A 23,134-nucleotide genomic window follows, 5' to 3' on the forward strand; every position below is an offset into this window, starting at 1 on the left:
CTAGTGTCCCAGCTGTTAGGCTAATACTGTTCACTGGAACAAGACCCACCGTCTCCAGAAGTGTGTAACAATGTATCTGAACAGGTTGATCAGAAAACGTAGGAAGAAATTACACCACGTCAGCTCGATGGAGTCATCTGAACTCGAAACGTTAGCTTGCTCTCTCTCCGTGGATGCTGCCTGACCCGCTGTGATTTGTAGCATATTTTGTCTTAAATATCTTCAATTCTACCCACCAGTCCTGTACAATGGATTCACCCGGGGTCCCCCCGCCCATTCTACCCCCATGGGTTGGCCCAATGGGCCCCAGAGGATGATGGGTGATTTGGAGTCACGTGGTTGCTGGTGTCGGTCCTCCGGGGGTGAAAGGAGCCGCGGCCCGGTCACGATGCGGGACGACGAGGCGGTGGAAGCGATCGGGCGGATCTTGGTGGATGTGTCGAGGCCGCTGAAAGAGCGTTTCCGTGCGCTTTTCACCCTCCGGAACCTGGGCGGCCCGCTGGCTATCGAGTGGATCTCCAGGGGCTTCGGGGACGAGTCGGCGCTGCTGAAGCACGAGTTGGCCTACTGCCTGGGCCAGATGCAGGACCAGCGGGCTATCCCCATCCTGACCCGGGTGCTACAGGACCACAGCCAGGAGCCTATGGTCAGACACGAAGCAGGTGATGCATCGGCCGCCTACCGACCTTAAAAGCGCCGAGAGGCTCGAAATAGACCATTTAAAAGCTGTGTCTACGATTCTGATATCGAGCCTAAATACTTGCAGTTGCAGGAAATGTGGAATTTTATTTTAAAAGGCGCTGGCAAAGATCTAGATAATGTTTATTAGAATTTAGAACAAGGCCAGCCAATAACTCACCTAATTTCCAGAGACAAGCAGTCATTTAAAAAAAAATATTTTTATTGAGCTGTCATATTAAAGGGGCAGTAAACATGACTTTTTCCCAATTCTGTTCCAATTATTAAGCTTAGTTCAGGTATCATCTGTGAGAGAAACAGCATTGCTGTTAAGTAACTAATAAAATGGGAAACTCCAATATTTTTAATTGATATGTTATCTCTTTTGCTATTCACTAATGCTACCAGACCTGAGAGGTTCTCCAGTACTTTTTGTCTTTATTTCAGTTCTGCAGCATCTGTAGTGTTTTGTTTTCTGTCCCCACATGCACAATATGGTATATTTTCTTAAACAGAATTTGTTAAGCTCAAGCCCTTTTTTTTGGATGTATAAATCCAGCTTTTAGTGGTTGGACATCTTTAAAGTCGCTTCACATTTGCACACATTTAATATTATGTAAGTTTGTGAATCATTTCCGAACAAAGACATCAATTTAAAAATGAACCCTGCAGGAAAATGCTGCAAATAGAGCTTCATGTAGATCTCTGTCCCTTAGCTACGTCGATGTCTGCAGTCATTCAGCCAGTTCACAATCTGCTGCAACAGATAAATGTCAGATCCATTTAATTGCATTTTATGCTGTTGTTTCAGGTGAAGCACTGGGAGCTATTGGAAAACCAGAGGTCCTTGAAACATTGAGGTATTACTCACATGATCCAGTAATAGAAGTAAGGATAATTTAATTTCATTTCTTATGAATTAATTAAAATGATCTTGAGACACTATCATCTCTGTCTTATTTCTATCTCTGTATCATTACCCAACAGCATCCCTATCTCTTATCTGCTGCTGAAACTGCATCCTTGCTCCTGACTTGACTATTTCCACTCGCTCGTAGAGTCACAGAGACGTACAACACAGAAACAGACCCTTCCATCCAATTTGTCCATGCTGACTATATATTCTAAATTAATCTAGTTTCAGTTGCCAGCACTTGGCCCATATCCCTCCAAACCCTTCCTATCCCATACCCATCCAGATGTCTTTTAAATGGTGTAATTGTGCCAGCCTCCCCTACTTCCTCTGGCAACTCATTCCATGCACACAGTACCTGTTGCATAAAAAAGTTACCCCTGGTCCCTTTTTAAATCTTTCCTCTGTCACCCTAAACTTATGCTCTCTAGTTCTGGACTTCCCCAACCCAGGGAAAAGGCCTTGTCTATTTACCCTATCTAAGCCCCTCATTTTTTTAAACCTCTATAAGGTCACCCCTCAGTCTCAAATGCTCCAGGGAAAAAGAATCCCAGCCTATTCAGCCTCTCCAACCCTGGCACCATCCTTGTAAAACATTTCTGAACCCTCAAGTTTCACAACATCCTCACTATAGGAGGGGGACCAGAATTGCACGCAATATTCCAAAAGTGGTCAAACCAATGTCCTGTGCAGCCTCAACATTATCTTCTAACTCCTGTACTCAATACTCTGACCAATAAAGGAAAGCATACCAAACGCCGCCTTCACTATCCTATCTACCTGCGACTCTACTTTCAAGGAGCTATGATCCTGCACTTTGTTCAGCAACATTCCCTAGGACCTTGCCATTAAGCGTATAAGTCCTGCCAAGATTTGCTTTCCCAAAATGCATCACCTCACATTTAAATAAATTAAATTCCATCTGCCACTACTCAGCCCATTGGCCCATCTGATCAAGATCCCATTGTAATCTGAGGTAACCTTCTTCGCTGTCCACTACACCTCCAATTTTGGTGTCATCTGCAAACTTACTAAGTTTGCCTCCTATGTTCATTTCCAAATCATTTATATAAATGATGAAAAGTAGTGGCCCCAGCACTGATCCTTGTGTCACTCCACTGGTCACTGGCCTCCAGTCTGAAAAGCAACTCTCCATCACCCTCTGTCTTCTGCCTTTGAGTCAGTTCTGTATCCAAATGGCTAGTTCTCCTTGTATTCCATGAGATCTAACCTTGCTAACCAGTCTCCCATGGGGAACCTTGTCGAACGCCTTACTGAAGTCCCTATAGATCACGTCTACCACTCTGCCCTTGTCAATCCTCTTTGTTACTTTTTTAAAAAACTCAATGTAGTTTGTGAGAAATAATTTCTCATGCACAAAGCCATGTTGATTATCCCTAATCAGTCCTTGCTTTTCCAAATACATGTAAATCCTGTCCCTCGGGATTCCCACCATCAAAGTCCGGCTCATCTGGTGAGCCAGTGTTTTGATCTTTTTTTCCCCAAAGTTCCAAGACAATGCAACAACTTAAAAAAGCAGTAATTACTGTTCCTGGAATTTGAAGAAATCACCTCCAACACCTAAGATACCTCAAAATAAGAGAAGCTCTTGTAGCCACAATGTTTTCCTGTCCTCTACCTTCACTCCTGTTTACCTTTTTGCATTCTACTCTCCATAAGCTTGATGCTATCCAAAACTGACTGTGGCTTAACCTGCGTAAAGTTCTGTATCCCCTTCACCCTATTTTTCATTTTAAAAAAGTGCAATGATCTAGCTGACGTTTGTGACAATTTAGAACTAACCTGCCATTAACCCAGTTAATTTTGAGGGACAAGCTGTCGTACTAAAGGGACAGAAGAGCTGGAATTTTTCCAACTATTAAGCTTAGTTAAGGCATCATCTGTGAGAGAAACAGACTGGCCATTAAATGGAAAAGTTGGCTCCCAATAAGTGAAGTAAAATCCTCTGTTCTCCCCTTTGGTCCCTTCAACCAACAAGGCATAAAACTCTAAACCTGTTCTCTTTATACCTCTCATTTCTCCTTTAAAAGACCTTTGCTTTTGCTCATCTATTCTGATGTCTCATTGTAGTTCATAGTCAAATTTATAGTCTTCGTGTACAGTATTTTAGAGTGTTTTATGTTTAAAGCACTATATAAATGCAAGTTGTTACACTCATTTTTCTCTCCTTTTACTGGATTTCCCAAACTCGCTTCAAGATTGTTTTAAATTATAAATTTCCCTCTAATATTTTTCCCTTTCGTGACGTTTTTCTCTGCTCCTATTAGGCCTTTGTTCATTTCTGGCAGCGGGTACATGGAGTAAAAAATCTGATGTGAAATGGGTTTGAGGTAGGAGTATTCATTGGACATGAGACTCATTTAGTTCTCTACAAAAACTGCCAACCACTGTTCTAGATTACATCTATTGGAATTTAGAACAGGACCAGCCGGTAACCCAGTTAATTTCCTGTAGAAACTAGAAAAGAGGGGTAGAACACTTCTGGTATTTCCCCAAATCATCTCCAGCTCTTAAGCTTTGAAAGATTGGTCACCTCTGATCTTGAAATGTCAGAAAATGCTAATAAAAACAAACCAAGTCCAGGATTTATCATAAAGGCAAATGGAAGCCTTTCAACAACAAAAGCAAAAAATTAGGAGATGAAAAATAATTAGATGAACATCTAATTTGTTAGAAGTTGGAAATCCAGAGTGGGAGAAACTAACAGTGTAATATCAGTTTATATTAATCCATTGCTTTGGAGCCATTATAATGAAAAGGTTAAGTTGGAATTAAATAATCTTTATCATAATATCCTCCTGATTTCCCTATTTATCACTCCCCTTAAAAAGTATTACTTTGCTTAAATTATTCTACTTATAGGTGTACAACAGGCTTCCAAAGTGTGACAAAGATCTGGTAGTTTAACAGCTTTCTCCTTTATGTTTGGGATTATGCTGAAAGTTATTGATTTCTGTATCTATCTTCAGGTTACTGCAGTGCATAATTTCCAAATAGATGTTCTACTGTGTTCAGATTGGATGAGCCAAGGTAATGAAGGAACCTTCACAGTTGCCTTCAGACTGGAATGAGAAATTCAAGTCTCCATTCTCTCTTCAGAATGCTATCTGATAACAGGGGTGTACAGATTTCAGTTTCCAGAAAAATCTTCATGATGTAATTCGATTTCAAATGTGTTTGAATCTGGTCTAAATGTGAAATGCAGTTACATCTCCAGAATTTGGGAAAGTTGTTACCTTACAAAATTATTTTTGTTGATCTATCCAAGGCAATGGTAGTAAGTTTCTTTAACAACAATGTGACTTTCAAAAATAAGTCTTAATTGGAAGATTTCCACAAGTTCTTTTGCAGTACTATCAGACAGTAAGAAATTGACATTTCTGCTCAACACCACAAGGTTTGGTGTATGACTTTTTTAAATATAAAAGCAAAGAGGTGCAGTTGTTTTATACAGCATTGGTCAGATTGGATTCCAAGTCTGCTTTGCTTTTCCCATTTTTTTTAATGGACAAGATCAAACCCCCTCAAAACATGTCAAGGACCCTAATTTTTTTCTTATTTTAAAGACAAGTGCCAGTTGTTGCGTTCCAGATGCAATTTGATTGGTCATGCTACCAGGCTTGAAGCAAAACACATTTTATTCATATACTATAGTTAAAATGCAGACAAAATAAAAATATTGGCTTAACTGTTACCCTATTGAGATATTTTAAAGTAATAAACTGCTTATTAACTGTTCTCATATAGTAACATCCCATAAGCATACCCTTGGCAAAGGCAAATTCAATAAAATAGATGGTCTCGAATGCAAAATTAGTAGCAGCAAGAGAACTTAAGGTTTTAGCTGTAGCAAAGACCAAAGGGTGGCTCAGTGGTTAGCACAGCTGCCTTGGTGCCAGGGACACCGGCTGGATTTCAGCCTTGGGTGACTCTTTGTGTGGAGTTTCCACATTCTCTCTATATCTGTGGTTTTCTGCAGGCTGCACTGGCTTCCTGTCACAATCTAAAGATGAGTAGGATAGGTGGATTGTCCTTGCTAAATTGCCTGTAGTTTCAAGGGATGTGCAGGCTGGGTGGATTAGCCACGGGAAATGCAGGTTTACAGAAGTAAGGGGTGGGTTTGGATGGGATGCTATTGAGAGAGTCAATGTGGATTTGATGGCCAAATGGCCTGCTTCCACGTGGAGGGGATTCTGTGATTCTAAGAGGTGTCGCAGTTGAGGTTGTGAAAGCTGCTACTGAAAGCTAAAACTAAAATCCTGTTTCTATGGGAGGTTGGCCCCACCCATTCAGGCTGCTTCTATTGTTCCAATGTTTATTAAAAGGTCCCTGTTTACTTTATTGGCTTGAAGCAAACTGCTTGTCACCTCTGTCTCAACCTCTCTTTGCTTAAAAAAAGGACAACCTGCATTTTTTAAAGCCATAGTATTGTCCCATATACTTAATGTTTATGGTGTTATGATCCCTTTTGGAAAGTGCTGATTATCAAGAACAGTTAACAAGAACAGTTGCTTATTAAAAATAAGCAAATTCTAATTTCAGGTAAAGCTATGAAATATCAATGTATGGCTCTACTAGTTAAAACTTTTATCCCATTTTACAACACCGACACATTTATACAGACAGCAAAATCATTAATTTTGTGAATGGAGGGAAGCATTTCAATAGCACCAGTTCATTGTTTGTTAAAATATACATTTTGGCATATCAGGACTTTCTATTCTTGGGTTTCCTTTCTCCAGGTTCTTTCACTTCTTTATAGAAGACACAGGCTGATTGTAACACTAATTACAAAGTCTTTTAGTGTTGGGGAAAATAAATCTTTTACTGAATTGTTTAAAACAAAATAGTCAGGAGAGGAGACATTGAGCAATTAACCAGCTTTATCATGGCCATGGGGAATACGTCTTGGTTCGAAGAAGTCCCCGACACATTCCGATGAAGTGCAGGATATTAAAAGTTATATAGTATGTTCCAAACCCACTGCCCATTAATTACGCAACTTTGGGGCAGTCGTAAGATCTACCTACATTGTCCAGACCTACATTTCTTAATATCTACAAAACTGAATGTTATTCTATATCGCAGGTTTAGCTAGGCAGCATCATGACCAAGCTAAGGCAACTTGCCCAGCATTAGCTCCAGTCACATTATGTCTGGACAGTGTTGGTAAGCAGCTGATAAGCAGATACATTAGGTCTTTGCAAAGAGAAGAATGCAAAGAGAGGAATTTGTTTATCAGGTAACGGCACAACTGCAAGGCCAACCATCTCCTGCACGCATGGGAAAAAAGGCTTTTAGCAGGGCAGGCACTAAATGTAAAACAAAATGGTCTCCAGGCTTTATTATGTGACAAAAATGGCTGCCATGATTCTAACAATTCTCGCACACTTAGTTACTGTCTACAGCGGCCTCAGGTTTTTTTTTTGAGAGACACACACATACACACCACCTTCCCTTCCAGTGGTCCAAAGACCTCTTGTTGTATCTTTCATACCCACAAGCTGTTCAAGAACCAATCCGATGTTGTCAAATTGATGACCTTTGGCATGCACAATTGGTCATGATTGAAGGAACCAATCAAACCAGTTGCTGCCTAAATGGTAGTCGTGTGTGCACACACTCCGATGCTAGTCTCTCAAACATCAATTTCCATTGCTTGAACAAAGCAGCAGTTTAAGCACCACACAATGAGTTTCAGTAACTTCTTAAATGTCCAGCAGTTTTTACCACAGACTTAAAACAGTTCTTTTTTCCATCTTAGTCCACAACTAAAAATACAAGAAATAAACTGACTGTCTTAACAATAGGAAAATTGTAGTTTAGATTCAAAAGGAGAAAATAGAATGAATGCAGACAATTAAGATGAGATTTGTGAAAACAAAGGCTGTGTTCACCACATAGAATGGATTAGACCAGTTAACAGGTGTATTGTCATCAGCTTTGAATTCAGTGTTGAACCCATAGGATCTCAATCTTCAGGTAATTTGGAGGCTGAATGGAAAGTGAAAAAAATGAGTTTGTGTATGAGCAAGGATACACAGCATGCAGAAGTATACCTATGTAAATGTATATTCAATTTTCTGTCTAATTTTGAATTTTAAACAGTTTGTTTTTATTTTAGGAATGAGCAACTACAAAATCGTGGCCTCCAACATAATAGTTAAATATTGGGTTAACTGTTAACTACCCACTGCAGAAAATTATTGTTCTAACAGTAATATACCCAATCACTCATGAGGTTCTGGTGAAGCCAAGAACACAGCGGTTTATGTTGGATTTTGGAGGCTCTGGTTTTGGCTCCATTTTGGTAACTTCACAGTCTGGTTAGGTGGCTCTCCTATACTTTATTTTAATGGTTTATTTGTATTAAAATGTTTAGGTTGCTGAAACTTGCCAGCTGGCAGTTAAACGAATTGAATGGCTTCAGAACAACAAAGACCAGAATGAAAGCCAATACTGTTCAATTGATCCTGCTCCCCCAGCTCTGGAGAAAGATGCTAAGAAATTAAGAGAAGCTCTCCTAGATGAATCCTTGCCCTTGTTCGACAGATACAGAGCAATGTTTGCCCTGCGGAATATTGGAAGTAAAGAAGCAGTCTTGGCATTAGGAGATGGTATGTATTTTATTGAGACTTTTACATTAGACAATTGATTACAGTAGAATTTGATTTTGGCACGTCATAGTAAAATTCTGAATTGTTTTTGAGCTTTTAAATCACAATGTTGTAAGTTCAAGCCTCTTTCTTTATTAGTACATGAGATGTAGCTGATGCTGTTTAGGATAGAGAGCACATAGCCAGCCCTTTAACATGTGGGTGAACTACTGTCTTGAACTACTGTAGACTTTGGTTTTTAGGTACGTCCACAGTGCTTTTGAAAGGAAGTTCCAGGATTTTGATTCAGTGATCGTGAAGGAGCAGTAATATATGCTTTGGCAGACACCTTGGAGGTGATGGTATTCCCATCAATCTGTTCTTCTCCTTCCAGGTGGTAATGGTTGTGGATTAGGGCAGTGTCAAAGGAGTCTGGATTTGTTGCTCCAATGTATCTTTTAGAAGTACACAGTGCTCCCATTGTGCTTTGGTATTGGACAGAGTGAATGTTGAGGGTACTGAATAGAGTGCCATGCTGCTTGGTCCTGGGGTAGTGTTCAGCTGCTTCAGTGCTCTTCAAGTTGCTCTCCCCCAGATTAGGAAAGACAGTTCCATCGCACACAAGTTTCATGCCTTGTTGATAATAGACAGGCAGTGGATTGAATTTCCCAGAGGATTCCTTGCCTTTTACCCACTCTTGTAACCATAGCGTTTATATCACAGACACAGTTCAATTTCTGGTAACTTTCCATGATGTCTGTGGATGATTCAGTGATGGACCCTTCCAGTTTCACTTGCATATACTAGGCGAAGCATATATTAATACTCAGTGTACTTTATTGCAGATAAGAGAAAAAGAAGTGCACAATGCCTGTTCTATCTCAACAAACTAGATGACAGCCCTGACCAATGGGAGTCATCTCGCCTGGTTTAAAATTTAAACCAGCCCTGAATGTTAACTGATTCAGTATTAATGAGCGCATTCTCCATGGCAACAGCTCTACAGTCAGAGTTCAATTGCCAACCAATCAACAGTCTTCTCTCATGCAGTCTTTGTGTTGGTTTCTGGCTTGAATTTATATTCTTGTGAATTGTCGTGATGAATGTGAGATAAAAATCTTGAACCATACTCAAGTTCTCTACTAACAAATAATTATTCAAAGTTTGAAAAGATTTGTAGCTCGGGTACTCGTTGTTGTGGTTCTGTTCGCCGAGCTGGAAATTTGTGTTGTAGACGTTTCGTCCCCTGTCTAGGTGACATCCTCAGTACTTGGGAGCCTCCTGTGAAGCGCTTCTGTGATCTTTCCTCCGGCATTTGTAGTGGTTTGAATCTGCCGCTTCCGTTTGTCAGTTCCAGCTGTCCGTTGCAGTGGCCGGTATATTGGGTCCAGATCGATGTGCTTATTGATTGAATCTGTGGATGAGTGCCATGCCTCTAGGAATTCCCTGGCTGTTCTCTGTTTGGCTTCTCCTATAATAGTAATGCTGTCCCAGTTGAATTCATGTTGCTTGTCATCTGCATGTGTGGCTACTAAGGATAGCTGGTCATGTCGTTTCGTGGCTAGTTGGTGTTCATGGGTGCGGATCGTTAGCTGTCTTCCTATTATAGGACAAGCTAAACAGAGAACAGCCAGGGAATTCCTAGAGGCATGGCACTCATCCACAGATTCAATCAATAAGCACATCGATCTGGACCCAATGCAATGGACAGCTGGAACTGACAACCGGAAGCGGCAGATTCAAACCACTACAAATGCCGGAGGAAAGATCACAGAAGCGCTTCACAAGATGCTCCCAAGCACTGAGGATGTCACCTAGACAGGGGACGAAACGTCTGCAACACAAATTCCCAGTTCGGCGAACAGAATCACAACAACAAATAATTATATATCAGGAAATTGGCTTATAGCTTAATCAGTAGATTTTCCAGTCTTAATTTTGCCAGATCTTTTCTAAGTATTTGTGATTTTGATTTGCATTTGGGTGAAGATATTTCATTTTATGTATATTTCCCTCAGGTTTGCAGTGTGGAAGTGCCTTGTTTCGTCACGAAATTGGCTATGTTTTTGGCCAAATGCAGCATGATGCCAGTATTCCACAACTTATAACTGCATTGAAAAAACTGGATGAAAATCCCATGGTCCGTCACGAGTGCGCAGAAGCTTTAGGATCAATTGCAAAAGAACCGTGTGTGGAAATATTGAAAGAATATCTACATGATGAAGAACGTGTTGTGAAGGAGAGTTGTGAGGTAGCACTGGACATGCTTGAATACGAAAATAGTCCAGAGTTTCAGTATGCAGATACGTTGATTAAATTGCAAAAAACGAAGTCTGGGAATGGGACATTGCCTTAATGGAGTTTCTTGAACTGTTGAAAGATTGTCAAAACTTGATGTTGAGTGCACTAATCACAGATGTTATAATTTTCTTCTGTGCTGAGGTTGTACATTTTCTGATGCCACTTTCCCCTATGTTGTTTAATTCCAAGTAATGTAGAATATGTAATGAAATACATTTTTTTTATTTATTTTGTACATATGACAAGTTAATATTTAACAAAATGCTCGATTCAAGTTTAGTCTTCTAAAACATCACTTTGGATTTCATTTAAGTATTATTATTTGCTAGCTTCAGGCTATTTAGGATGTCAAATCTTATCACACCAGCAATATTGTGTAAATTAGTAAGTGAACACCAGATTTATCATGACTTGGTACGAGCATGATCCCTCCATCAGTTTAAAAATCTTTTTAAAAAGGATTTAAAATCTTCAGTGCTGGAAATATTCAAGTCGGGATGGCATTCACTGATTATTTTTAAGATTTCTGCTTCTTTCAGATTTCAAATATTTATGGTATTTTTGTTTTGGTTTAAACTTAGTTAATCCAGTTGATTAGGGAACTACTATAAGTTACATGATTTTGACAATTAAATATTGTATGGCTGGGTTTGTCGAATATAAACTTGTCTTCACTAAAAAAATTTAACAAAATAAACCAGTCACTTTGTCATATGGTGTTTTATCTTGACTGTTTATAATTATTTAAAATTGAATTTGCTTATATCTTATATTAGAGCTCTGGACATGCACTAACCATTGAGTGTATGCCTAGCTGACAGTCCACATGGTACAATGAAGTGCTCACATTTTAGAGCTGTGTTGCTGTTGTAGGAAGTTGGTATAGAGGTCACGTCAAATGCTTCCTCTGTGCTGGAACTATTCTATTGGCAGCCCTGGTTTCAGAAGAATAGCTTCCTGTGCCTTCAGTTGTTTTTGGCTTGCCCCATTATATTCAAATAATCACAGATGAGGGTATCTTTAATTAACCTCAGTCGTGTATATCTGCTAAACTGAGGAGCTGTTATGATGCAGTGGTTGTATTTCTACCTTGTAGGTCTGAATTCAATCACACCTGTTCCAGAGGTCTGTAATACCTTTTTTGAGATTATTTAGAAAGTATTCATATCTGTTAAACCCATCTTTGATGGAAGTAGAATTTAGTGTAGCTTTTATGCATCGAATGTTTCTTTGGGGTGAGTTTGAAAAGGAAAATATAGCTGTTTTATTGTTTGAATAGTCATGTCATGATAATAAACTGGGCTGTTGATATTCAACTTCATCTGATTTCAATACCTGAAGCCTTCATAGACTAAAAAAGAGATTAATGCTGACCACAGATTGAAGCAACCTTTGTGAAATTGTAGGTATGAGACACCTCTCTGCATTAAATGTACCACTCCATCCAAAGACGGTGAATCCAGACAATCAAGTGAGCAAGAAGGTATTTATATCCTGTTTAATTCACACATGTTCACATTGGGGAGATGAAAGCCTTGTTTTCCCCACCTTGGAAAACAGTGAGAAGTTTCAGGGATGTATAAATGGACTTGTACAAGCAGCTGCTTGGGGTAGCAGAGCAGTGACCAGAAAAAATGGATTCCAATTCCCCCCCTCTCCCCACACCACCACCACCCACCCAATAGTTTATCTATCCTGACTTTTCAGTTAATATCTTGACTGATCAGATCACCCTTAACCTTTTTAAATTCTAGAGAAAACAGGGTTATTTGTATAACCATTCCTCATGACTTGACCCCTGAAGGCCATCTATCATTCTTGTAAACCTATGTTGTACTTCCTCCAAGATCAGTATATCTACCTGAAGATGCGGTGCACAGATCAGCTCACACTACTCCCAAGTGGGACCTAACCAAACAGGAGTTGAAAAGAGCGACCAATTTCCCTCCTTACCTGATCATATAATTTAATAGTAAATATTTCTTTCAGCAATCATTTCAGTTTTCCTTCTTCCTCAGTCTGACTTTTTTTTCCTTTCAGACATAAGCTTATTTTTTCATCAAAGCTATTGCAGAAACTACCTCCGTCAGCAATTTTACCTCACTCATTTTGTCTAATAATATTGCCATAAAATAAAAAAAATTATACTGCTGTAAAGAAACTTCTGACAACACAAGATTGTATTCCTCACCCACCCTTGACTAAGAGGAAATAAACTTGCTTTACTGGTTTTGGATCGTCACATGTAGCTAATGAGATTAACTGCAGTTATATTTACAGTAGCAATGCAGTGTTCTCCATAAAACACTAAACTTGTCAGCGCACCTCCCTGTACTCCATTTCAAAGTCCATTCGTGTTCCAGTTCTACACAACCTGCATTCTCCCTTGCAGGCCTACTGTGATCCTTCAGTGGCTTCTGCTCAATTTCAAAGCAGTACATATGAGTTTTAAAATATGGCAAAGCAGCATTGTGGAAGATTTACTAGTCTTCATTTAAAGCAGCAATAACAAAGTATGCACTTATTTTTCTACCTGTACTGTAACATCTTTGACTTCAATGTTTTTATTATTTGCCCTTGTGTGTATTTATAATTATTATAAATCATTAAGATTTCAATCATACATATGCATCTCAATTTTGATTAAGTTTGCTAATGTATACATTGAACAATATTGGATGTAATTTTGGCTTTGATAGTCACTTCTGATCTCTGGATCAACTGCTTTTGACCACAATTCACTTGATGCAGTATTCAAAGTCTCAATTATTTTCAAAGTTTGTGAGAAGATTTGTAACTCGGGTGCTCATTGTTGTGGTTCTGTTCGCTGAGCTGGGAATTTGTGTTGCAGACGTTTCATCCCCTGTCTAGGTGACATCCTCAGTGCTTGGGAGCCTCCTGTGAAGCGCTTCTGTGATCTTTCCTCCGGCATTTGTAGTGGTTTGAATCTGCTGCTTCCGGTTGTCAGTTCCAGCTGTCCGCTGCAGTGGAATTCCTAGAGGCATGGCACTCATCCACAGATTCAATCAATAAACACATCAATCTGGACCCAATATACCGGCCTCTTTAAAGAAACTCTTTGCAGCTGCTCAGCTCAGTCAGTAAAGAGTATATTTTTCTGCATTCCTCTTTGGTTAATTTATTGTACCCAAATGAGTTATATTGGACATGGCAAGCTCATGCTACCACAAAGTCCACTGCAGCACCTGCATTTTGCAGCTTTGAACTCCTCGAATCATGGAATCTCTACAGTGCAGAAAGAAGCCATTTGACCCATCGAGTCTGCACCGACCCTCTGCGCATTCCATCCAGTCCCCCACACTAGCCCTGTAACTCTGTATTTACCATGGCTAATACACGTAACATGCACAAACCTGGACACTACAGGGCAATTTAGCACAGCCAATTCACCTAACTTGTGTATCTTCGGACTGTGGGAGGAAACTGGAGCACCCAATGGAAACCTACACAGAATGTGTCCATACACAGTCACCCAAGGCTGGAATTATGCCTAGGTCCTTGGTGCTGTGAGGCAGCAGTGCTAACCACTGAGCTACTATGTCACCAACAGCAACAATGAGTAAATAGTGTTTTACTGAGCCACATAGATGAGCGTCTATGTAATTCTTAACTACAACTGACCACCTTTCAGGTCAGAAGAAGATTAAAATTGAAAACCAAAACTTTTATCACTAGTTGTTCATCATTTGAGAATTTAAGCAGTTGTACATGGTTATGGCATGAGATAACATAATGCAATTAACATTGTAAAATTTTGTCTGACCATACTTCTGTAAATGTAATCAAATATACAGTAAATGGGGAAAAATGAATGGACTTGTATTTGGATAATGAAGGACTTAATTAAATAAGGAAAGCTGCAAAATAAATATATACCTAGGTACATGGAAAATACATGATTTTGCCCCCCAATTCTCGTTACACAGTGTCACTGTTCTATCTGCTTGTCATGTGACTGCCATCAGGCTATATCACTTCCAGACCAAAAAAAGTGTACTGTTCTGCTATTTGGGCATTTTTCAACATGAAATGGCTATAATGTGATTGAAAAATTTACACCATTATTTGTAGAACGCGAACGTTTGTTTACCTGTATTGGCTGTAATCTGATTCCGGCCCCATTTGTTTAAATGGTGCTGCTCTTATGTGATTTTCTTGTAACGAGGGATTGCAACAGATTGTACCTTGATTCCTTTGTGATACCTTTTTAACGTCTTAAGCTGTTAGGGAATATTCAATTAGATTTTAGATGGAGTTCGGACTTTGGCATTTATTAGCACAAGAATCCCTTAGAGATTTAAAGTTTGCACATTATCGGTTCAATTATTAGATGCGCCTTAAACTCGAAACCAACAATTTTAACTTTTGTATCCATTGATAGTTCATAGCCTACTTACAAAGATGAATACTTAACAGAATGGCATACACTATGTGCAGAATTTCTGTGAAGTATTTCTCTTACAGATCCTTCCAGAATTTGTCTTTAGTGTTTGCTACTGCTATAGATTTTGAGTTTCTGGGATTTCATATCCTTCTGTTCAATGTATCAAAATTATATTTGCTGACCTTTGACTAAAATATTATAGTTAAAATGCAGATAGACTTCATTTCTGTGATTTCACACTATGGGTAAATTATGCAAACTAATTAGAGATGACTCGCAAATGAGTAGAAGTGTCTCATTAGTTTCTTTAAGAGCTTTCACCTATGAATCTATTTAATACCATTGTGGGAATGGAAACTGTGAAGGATTAAGAACAGCAGGGGATAAAGCACATGATTTATTAAAGCCTGAGAGAAGAATTGGCTGCAGCACAAGGTTTAATCTGCAGAATATGAATTTAACAATGCTACCTCTTTTGTAATTCACAAGACAGCTGGAAGGTGAAGTGATAGAAAATACATGAACATTTGTTCACACATAGATCACCAAAAATATGTCTAATATGCTAGATGCAGTAGAACACCCTTCATCCACTGGAGAGGAGATTGTGTACAGGGATTATAAACCTCCTTCAAGAGATGCCATTCATCTTCCTAAACATGTTATATATTTATTCATGGCGGCTGTAATTGTTGTGGCCGTAGCATATGCTATTGTAGGACATCTTATCAAGGACTTGTTTCATGATTTTGCAGGTAAGTGTCATTTTAAGATTGCCTCTAGTTGTAAACAATGAAATGAAGAGGCAGCTCAGGAATCTATGAGACGTTTTTCAAAATGTCATTTTCAATTTATCATGAGTAGAGCAGAGATGAAGAGCAGAGATCTGGAGAATTGTAAATGTCAGCCCAATGCCAATAGTGAGAAAACTTCCAGAGATCATAACTGGGGACAAAATTAATTTTCATTTGGAAAACATGACAGTCAGTACAGATATGTTAAAGATAAATTGTGTCTAACAAATTTGATTGAGTTTTTTAATGAAATGACATAGTAAGTTGATGAAGGTAGTAGCGAAACATTTCAGTTAATTTGAGAGGGGTGTAACAATAGAATTAAAAATTAGGGAGGAAAGCAAGGTGCACAGATAGACACAAAAAAAAGTTCAGAAGTAGGAGGGATCACAACGGTTACACCCAAAACGTTGACTTCTCCACCTTTTGATGTTACCTGGCTTGCTGTGCTCTTCCAGCCTCCTGATTGTGTACCTTGGATTCCGCATCTGCAGTTTTTTTGTTTCTAACCTGGAATCAGACAAGTGGCCAATGTGGGAATTCTAAGATTAGTTTGGAGAACTTTGGCATAAATGCATGTAATGTGATAAATAAATCTGGTGTGTTCCAGGCAAAACTCACCATGTGAGGCTATAATATAGTGGCAACAGCAAAGATCAGGCTCAAAGAAGTAAGAATTGTGAATCTAATATTACAGGTTATAAGATATTTGTAAAAGAAACAAGGAGGGGAAAAAAGAAAATGGCATTTTAATGCATAGATGGTGCAGATGTGGGGGGAGTGGGTCGAGGACAACATCTAGTTGGTCCATATTAAGGAACAATTGAAAGATTTATGTTTAGTATGGATGCTATACACCACCACATAGAAGAAGGCAGAGGTGCAAATATACAGCCAAGGTACAGGAAAATGGGAGCACTACAGAATAATGTTTGTTGGGAATATCAATGATCCTAATATAGACTTGGATGTGGTAGTGTAGTGATAACATCACTGGACTAATAATCCAGAATTCCAGTCTAGTGTTCTGGGATCATAGGTTTGAATCCCAATCAAAGCAGTGTAATTTGAATAAATCTAGCCTAATGACAACCATATAACCACTGTCAATTGTCCTACAAACCCACTTTGTTCACTAATGTCCATTAGGGAAGGAAATCTGGCTGACATGTGACTCCAGCTCCACAACAGCATGCTTGACTCCTAACTGCCTTTTGGGAAATTAAGGATGGGTAACAAATGCTGGCCTGAATGACTAAAAGACAGTAGCAATGTAAAAGGTAAAGATGTAGAGATTTTCCTGAAATCCTGTTTCTTGGTCATTCCAATCCAATGATAGAGAAAGCAGTGCTGCATCTAGTTCTGGGAGAGTCAAGGGCCACAAGGTATAATCCTAGAATAAAAGCTCCCACATTTAAGAAAGAGATGAAGTGGAATTTCTTTCTCTCAGAAGATAATGAATATGTGGATTTCTTTACTGTACAGGGTATCAAGTTTGGGGTTGTTAAGTGTATTCAAGGTAGATATATTTTTAATCAGTGATGGAATCGAGGCTAATGGGGAAAAGGCATGAAAGAGGTGCAAAGTGTTATTAGATCAGCCATGATCTTATTGAAAGGTGGACTGACTGGATGGGCTGAATGGCCCTATGTTCAATGGTCCAATCAAGGACAATCTATTGATTCAATAAATTTACTATAATACAATGATGGGGAAACCACTGTCATATTTAGACAACAACAGGATCAAATCAAGCAGTATTGTGATTGGCCTCTCCAGATTCTCATCTAATTCTGTCACAAATCTTACCATAGCCCATGTTGCCCAGACCTCTATTAGATGCCACCTTATATCATGAAGTAAAAAAAAGTCAGTTCTCAGTATATGGCTCATATTCTGCTAAACTGAAGAATGTTCAGGCTTTTGGTTCTTTGCTGATGTGACGTTCCTCTGGAGATATTACCTGTAGAAATTCAGAGGCTAGAATTGCTTACATAGATGGAAACACAGGTCAAGGCTCAACAAACTCAAAACCACGCTGTTGGATTTGGAGTGGACAGAAATAGAAAGAGACACTTTTCCATATTCCTTTTGTTTCATTCCGGTTGACAAGCAGTTTGCCCTGTTTTTACATACTTGCACTAAAAGGTAGTTGCTGGCAGGTGACTGGCACTTAAAGTGCAAAGTCTTGGTCCCAAATAAGGCACCAGGGTAATTTGTGAAGTGGTTAGATTCACACACATCTGAACTGAAACATTTGTAACAAGATAGGTGTCAGTAGAATTTAATTTATACAATGTCTAATAAACATTGAGTCAACATCAGAGAAGAATTCTCATTGTTTTTGAAGTTAATCCTTGATATTCATGAGTGTGAAAATCCACAGAGCCTTCAAAGTACAGGATATCTATTTGTAATTCACCTTGGGGCTTCCAGAAAGTTGCAAAATGCTCTGTTAGGCATGTTTGAAACCACAATGTCAACTTATAAAAGTTTAACAAATGAAACAAGTTAATGAACATTATTATTTGATATAGCACATCCTCATAACAATTGTTTATTGATAATACTATTGAGATGTACAGGCGATCGGCATTGTTAGATTAAGGACAACGATCACAGTGGCACTGTCCCTATCTCTGGGCCAGAAAATCAGTGAGTTTAATTCCCATCTGTCCTGGAGGTATGTCATATTACATCTGAAAAGGTTGATTTAAAACATATTTGAAGAGAATCATCTCGGACGCCTGGGTAATACTTAGGAGGTAATAGTCAGGCTGCATCCTGTAAATAAACCTATTAAGAAAAATAATTGTGCATTTCACCATCTGGCTTGAATCCATGTAACAACAACTGTTCATCTTCTGCCATAAAAATAAGTAACACCAAAGTATCTGGTAAATTTTAAATCTACCTTTGTGTCAACAGATTGGATCCTTGGACCAAATCCTGATCAAGACGACTGGCATTATGAAATTACAGATGAAGAAATAGTTGACCGGGTTGAAGAAACAGAACTGGCTATAAAGGAAGACAAGATGGATGATATCAATGTGATAGTCGATGTGCCTAAAATATGTGTGATATCAAGCCAAAGAAATTCCTTTGCCATCACATAATCAAACAACGTATCTGAATACTTGGCAGGATATGCAGATAAGCAGAAAGATGTGTGACTTGCAACTTTAAGAAAAAAATGGAAACCATGGCTAAGAATGACAAAAATCTATGAAAGGATTACTCCATTATTCATTCAATGTTGCTGTGGTTAAGTAGCATTTGTAGCCAGTGTGCCATTTTGGACAATTATTAAATCAAATGCTTTTGTGTTGGCTTATAAAATAAATGACCTTTTCTTAAAGTTCTTCTTTTTCTGATGACCTGCTGTATTTGAAATGGAATGATTTAGAATGTGGCCAATGATTATGACTTGACAAAATGGCAAGTTTTTTCTCTCCCTCCTGTTGAAGATTTTCAACAAACCCAGGTGGCACGGTGGTTAGCCCAGCTGCCTCAGTGCCAGGGATCCAGGTTTGATTCCAGCCTCGGGTGACTGTTTGTGTGGAGTTTGAATATTCTCCCTTTGCATGGGTTTCCTCCCACCGTCCAAATAAGAGTAGGTTAGGTGTGTTGGCCATGCTAAATTGCCCACAGTGTCCAGCAATGTGCAGGCTGGGTGGATTAGTCAGGCGTAAATGTAGAGTAATAAGGTAGGGGAATGGGTCTGGCTATGTTACTCTTTGGAGGGTCAGTGTGGACTTATTGGGCCAAATGGCCTGTTTCCACATTGTAATTCCTGTAGTGATTCTATGAAATGCAGCATTACAGGGATAGAGTAGGCCTGGGTGGAATGCTCTTCAGAGGGTTGGTATGGAACTCAGTGGGCCGATTGGCCCTCTTCCACATTGTAATGATTCTATGAAACCCAGGGAGAAACAGATGCTACCTTTTCCAATAGATGTCTTTTTGTGCCTTCAAAGCACTAACTTGTTGATTCCCATTAATAGTCGAGTTTCAAATCTCCTGTCTAACAATGATTCCAGCTCAAGATGGTAAAACATCAGGTTCAGATGCAAACAGAGGTTTATACAAAGGGCTTGATCTAGTTGGAGGCTTGTTCAAAGTTTTGTGATTTACTTCATCAGCAATGATTGTTACTTTTCTCAGGTGTAAAGCCTATCCAATCACTTTACAGGAGCCAGTGACTGTCATTTTTGCCATCCAATTAATAATTCAGTGCTTTTTTTCAATGGCGACTCTAAGGATGCTTCAGAACATGAGGACATCAGTACCAGAACACCCACTGGCAGAAGCCTTGAGCTTCAATATCGAACAAATCCTCTTTTCTGATTTTTCAGTATGATAAGATTGGACTGTGTGAAATACTGCAAATGGCTATAAAATCATTCTGGAGAAATTAATTCTGCTATCGTGCAGATCAATGACCTTTAAACCAGTTTCCTCTGCATTTTTATACAAATAATTACACATACATGTATAAGTGCATGCAGCTCTTACATGTTTAGATGCAGTGCAGTCAGTACTTGTACCATCAGAATTGCCAATTTAGGTGCATTCACAAAACTCTGAGACATAGATGGAGGTTGATTAATCTGTTGTGTCTATGCTATCTTTTAGAACATGCCATCCAATTAAAACTAAGAACTGCAGATGCTGGAAAACTGAAACAAAAACAGAAAATGCTGCAGAAGCTCAGGAGGTCTAGCAGCGTCAGTGGAGTAAGAATCAGAGTTAAAGTTTCTGGTCTAATATGACTCTTAGAGTCATAGAGTCGTAGAGCCATACTGAATGGAAACAGATCCTTTGGTCCAACCAGTCCATGCCAACCATGTCCCCAAACTAAACTAGTCCCACCTGACTGTGCTTGGCCTATGTCCCTCCAAATCTTTTCTATTCATGTCTTTCAAACGTTGTAACTGTGCATGCATCCACTGCATCCTCTTGCAATTCATTCTACACACAAACCACTCTGTGTAAAAAAATTGCTCCCCATGTCCTTTTTATATTTTTCTCCTCTCACCTTAAAAATATGCCCCTAGTTTTCAACTTCCCCACCCTAGGAAAAGATCCTTGTCATTCACCTTATCTATGCCCCTCCTGATTTCATAAACCTCAATAAGGTCACCCCTCAATCTCCTACGCTACAGTGAAAAATAGCCTTTCTAGTCTATTTTTATATCTCAAACCCTCCAGCAACAGTGTGGCAATTTTTTTCTGAACCCTCTCCAGTTCAATAATATCGTTCCTATAACAGGGCAAACAGAGCTACACACAATACTCTGGAAGAGGCCTTACCAATGTCGTGTACAACCTCAACATGACATCCCAACTCCTCTACTCAAAGGTCTGAGCAAGCATGCCAAACGCCTTCTTAACCACCCTATCTACCTGTGACATGAATTTCAAAGAATCTCTTACCTGACTCCCTAGGTCTCTCTGTTCTAAAATACTACCTAGGACCATACCATTGATAAGTCCTGTCCTTGTTTGTAATACCAAAATGCAATACCTCACATTTATCCAAATTAAACTCCATCTGCCACTCCTCGGCCCATTGATCCAATTGATCAAGATCTCTTTGTGATCTTACATAACCTTCTTCACTGTCCACTATACCACCAGTTTTGTTGTCATCTTCAAACTTATGAACCATGCCCCTATATTCTCATCCAAATCATTTCTACAAATGACAAACAAAAGTGGATTCAGTACTGATAGTTGTGGAACACTACTGGTCACAGGCCTTCAATCTGAAAAATGAACCTTCACTACTACCCTTTGTTGCCTACTGTCAAGCCAATCTTCTATCCAACTGGCAAGCTCACCCTGAATACCAGGTGATCTAACATGTGAGACCTTGTTAAAGGCTTTACTGAAGTCCAAACAACAGTTTCCTCTGCTTTGCCTGCATCAATCTTTTTAGTTACTTCACTAAAAAACCCAATCAAATTTGTGAACCATGATTTTCGTCACACAAAACCATGCTGACTATCCTTAATCCGTTTTTGCCTCTCCAAGTGCATCTTTCAGAATTACCTCCAAAAACTTACCTACCACTGATGTCAGATTCTCAAATCTACAGTTTCCAGACTTCTCCTTACAGCCTTTCTTAAACAATGGCACAACATTAGCTACCCTTCAGTCCTCCAGTACTGCATCCATATTTATAGGTGATACAAATATTTCTGCTAGGGGCCCCGCAATTTCCTCCATAACTTCCCACAACATCCTGCGTTACTCTTGATCAGGTCCTGGAGATTTATCTACATTTACGTTTTCTAAGACATCCAGCACTTACTTTTCTATAATGTGAACAGTTCTCAAAATATCAATATTTATTTCCCTGTATTCTCTTGCCTCCATTTCTTTCTCAGCAGTAAAATCTGATGCAAAATATTTATTTAATATCTCTCACATCTCCTGAGGTTCAACACAAAGATGACTTCATTGATTTTTACGGGGTCCTATTCTCTCTCTGGTTGTTCTCTTGCTCTTAATGTATTTGTAGAATCTTTTTGGATTATCTTTAACCTTACCTGCCAAGGCTATCTCATATTCTCCACTTTGCCTTCCTGATTTCCTTCTTAAGAATGCCCCTAAACTCTTTATACTCTTTAGGAGATTCACTCTTTATACTCTTCAGGAGATTCAGTTGATCTCAGTAGTCTATAGCTAATATATGATTCTTTTTTTCTTTTTGACTAGAGCCTCAATATCTTTATTCATCCATTGTTCCCTAATCTTACCAGCCTTGCCTTTCACTCCAACAGGAACATAATGCCTCTGAACTTTTGTTATCACACTTTTCAAGGTCTTCCACTTGTCAGTCGCCACTTTACTTGCAAATAGTTTATTCCAATCAACTTTTAAAAGTTCTTGTTTCATACTCTTAAAAGTTGCCTCACTCCAATTAAGAACTTTAAGTTTTATGGAAGACTTTTCCTTTTCCATAACTTTAAAAATCTAATAATATTATGATCACTAGTCCCAAAGTGTTCCCCTACTTACACTTATTTCCCAGACACCAATTTCCCAATTTCCATATTAATCAGAAGTCTCCAACATCTGAAGATATACCCCATGGGCAGGGACCATCTGTATATCCCCATCCCTTGAGGTTGGCATCTGTCACATATTTGCCTCAGCACAACATCTCCAATTCATTATGGTAATGCACTTTTGAATGCACAGCACAACAGACTGAAGATGTCTCGGGACATGATCACAGAACTATGCCAACTGCTGGAGTGGAACCTGAAGGTGTAGGTGGTTTCCATTCCCCATCATCATCAAGCAGACAGCTACACTACATTTTATGTAACTGGCTGCTTCAAAGAATTCGCATGAACTATCATTCAATCTCATCTCTGTTTGAATGTTAGGTTTTCCAAACCTTGGAAAATTC

General features: G+C 39.0%; 2 protein-coding genes across 2 annotated transcripts; both read left to right on the top strand.

Moving 5' to 3' along the window:
• Positions 1–356: 356 nt before the first annotated feature.
• On the top strand, positions 357–11,221 carry dohh (deoxyhypusine hydroxylase/monooxygenase). Its single transcript, XM_043721118.2, has 4 exons — positions 357–662; positions 1,490–1,566; positions 7,995–8,229; positions 10,227–11,221. Exons 1-4 carry the CDS (start codon positions 389–391, stop codon positions 10,562–10,564), a joined length of 924 nt encoding a protein of 307 aa, XP_043577053.2. The 5' UTR covers positions 357–388; the 3' UTR covers positions 10,565–11,221.
• Positions 11,222–15,355: 4,134 nt separating this feature from the next.
• LOC148142509 (uncharacterized) lies at positions 15,356–19,063 on the top strand. Its single transcript, XM_087976060.1, has 2 exons — positions 15,356–15,669; positions 18,637–19,063. Exons 1-2 carry the CDS (start codon positions 15,468–15,470, stop codon positions 18,825–18,827), a joined length of 393 nt encoding a protein of 130 aa, XP_087832186.1. The 5' UTR covers positions 15,356–15,467; the 3' UTR covers positions 18,828–19,063.
• Positions 19,064–23,134: the final 4,071 nt, after the last annotated feature.

This window comes from Chiloscyllium plagiosum, unplaced genomic scaffold, assembly GCF_037043375.1.
Source record: "Chiloscyllium plagiosum isolate Xiang-an unplaced genomic scaffold, Cpla_swu_hap1 HiC_scaffold_28, whole genome shotgun sequence".
NCBI classification, from domain to species: Eukaryota; Metazoa; Chordata; class Chondrichthyes; order Orectolobiformes; family Hemiscylliidae; genus Chiloscyllium; species Chiloscyllium plagiosum.

Coding starts and splice junctions, on each gene's coding strand:
- dohh (XM_043721118.2), top strand. CDS start 389: ATGCGGGACGACGAGGCGGTGGAAGCGATCGGGCGGATCTTGGTGGAT. Junction 663..1,489: donor TATGGTCAGACACGAAGCAG/GTGATGCATCGG, acceptor CTGTTGTTTCAG/GTGAAGCACTGGGAGCTATT. Junction 8,230..10,226: donor AGTCTTGGCATTAGGAGATG/GTATGTATTTTA, acceptor TATTTCCCTCAG/GTTTGCAGTGTGGAAGTGCC.
- LOC148142509 (XM_087976060.1), top strand. CDS start 15,468: ATGTCTAATATGCTAGATGCAGTAGAACACCCTTCATCCACTGGAGAG. Junction 15,670..18,636: donor CTTGTTTCATGATTTTGCAG/GTAAGTGTCATT, acceptor TTGTGTCAACAG/ATTGGATCCTTGGACCAAAT.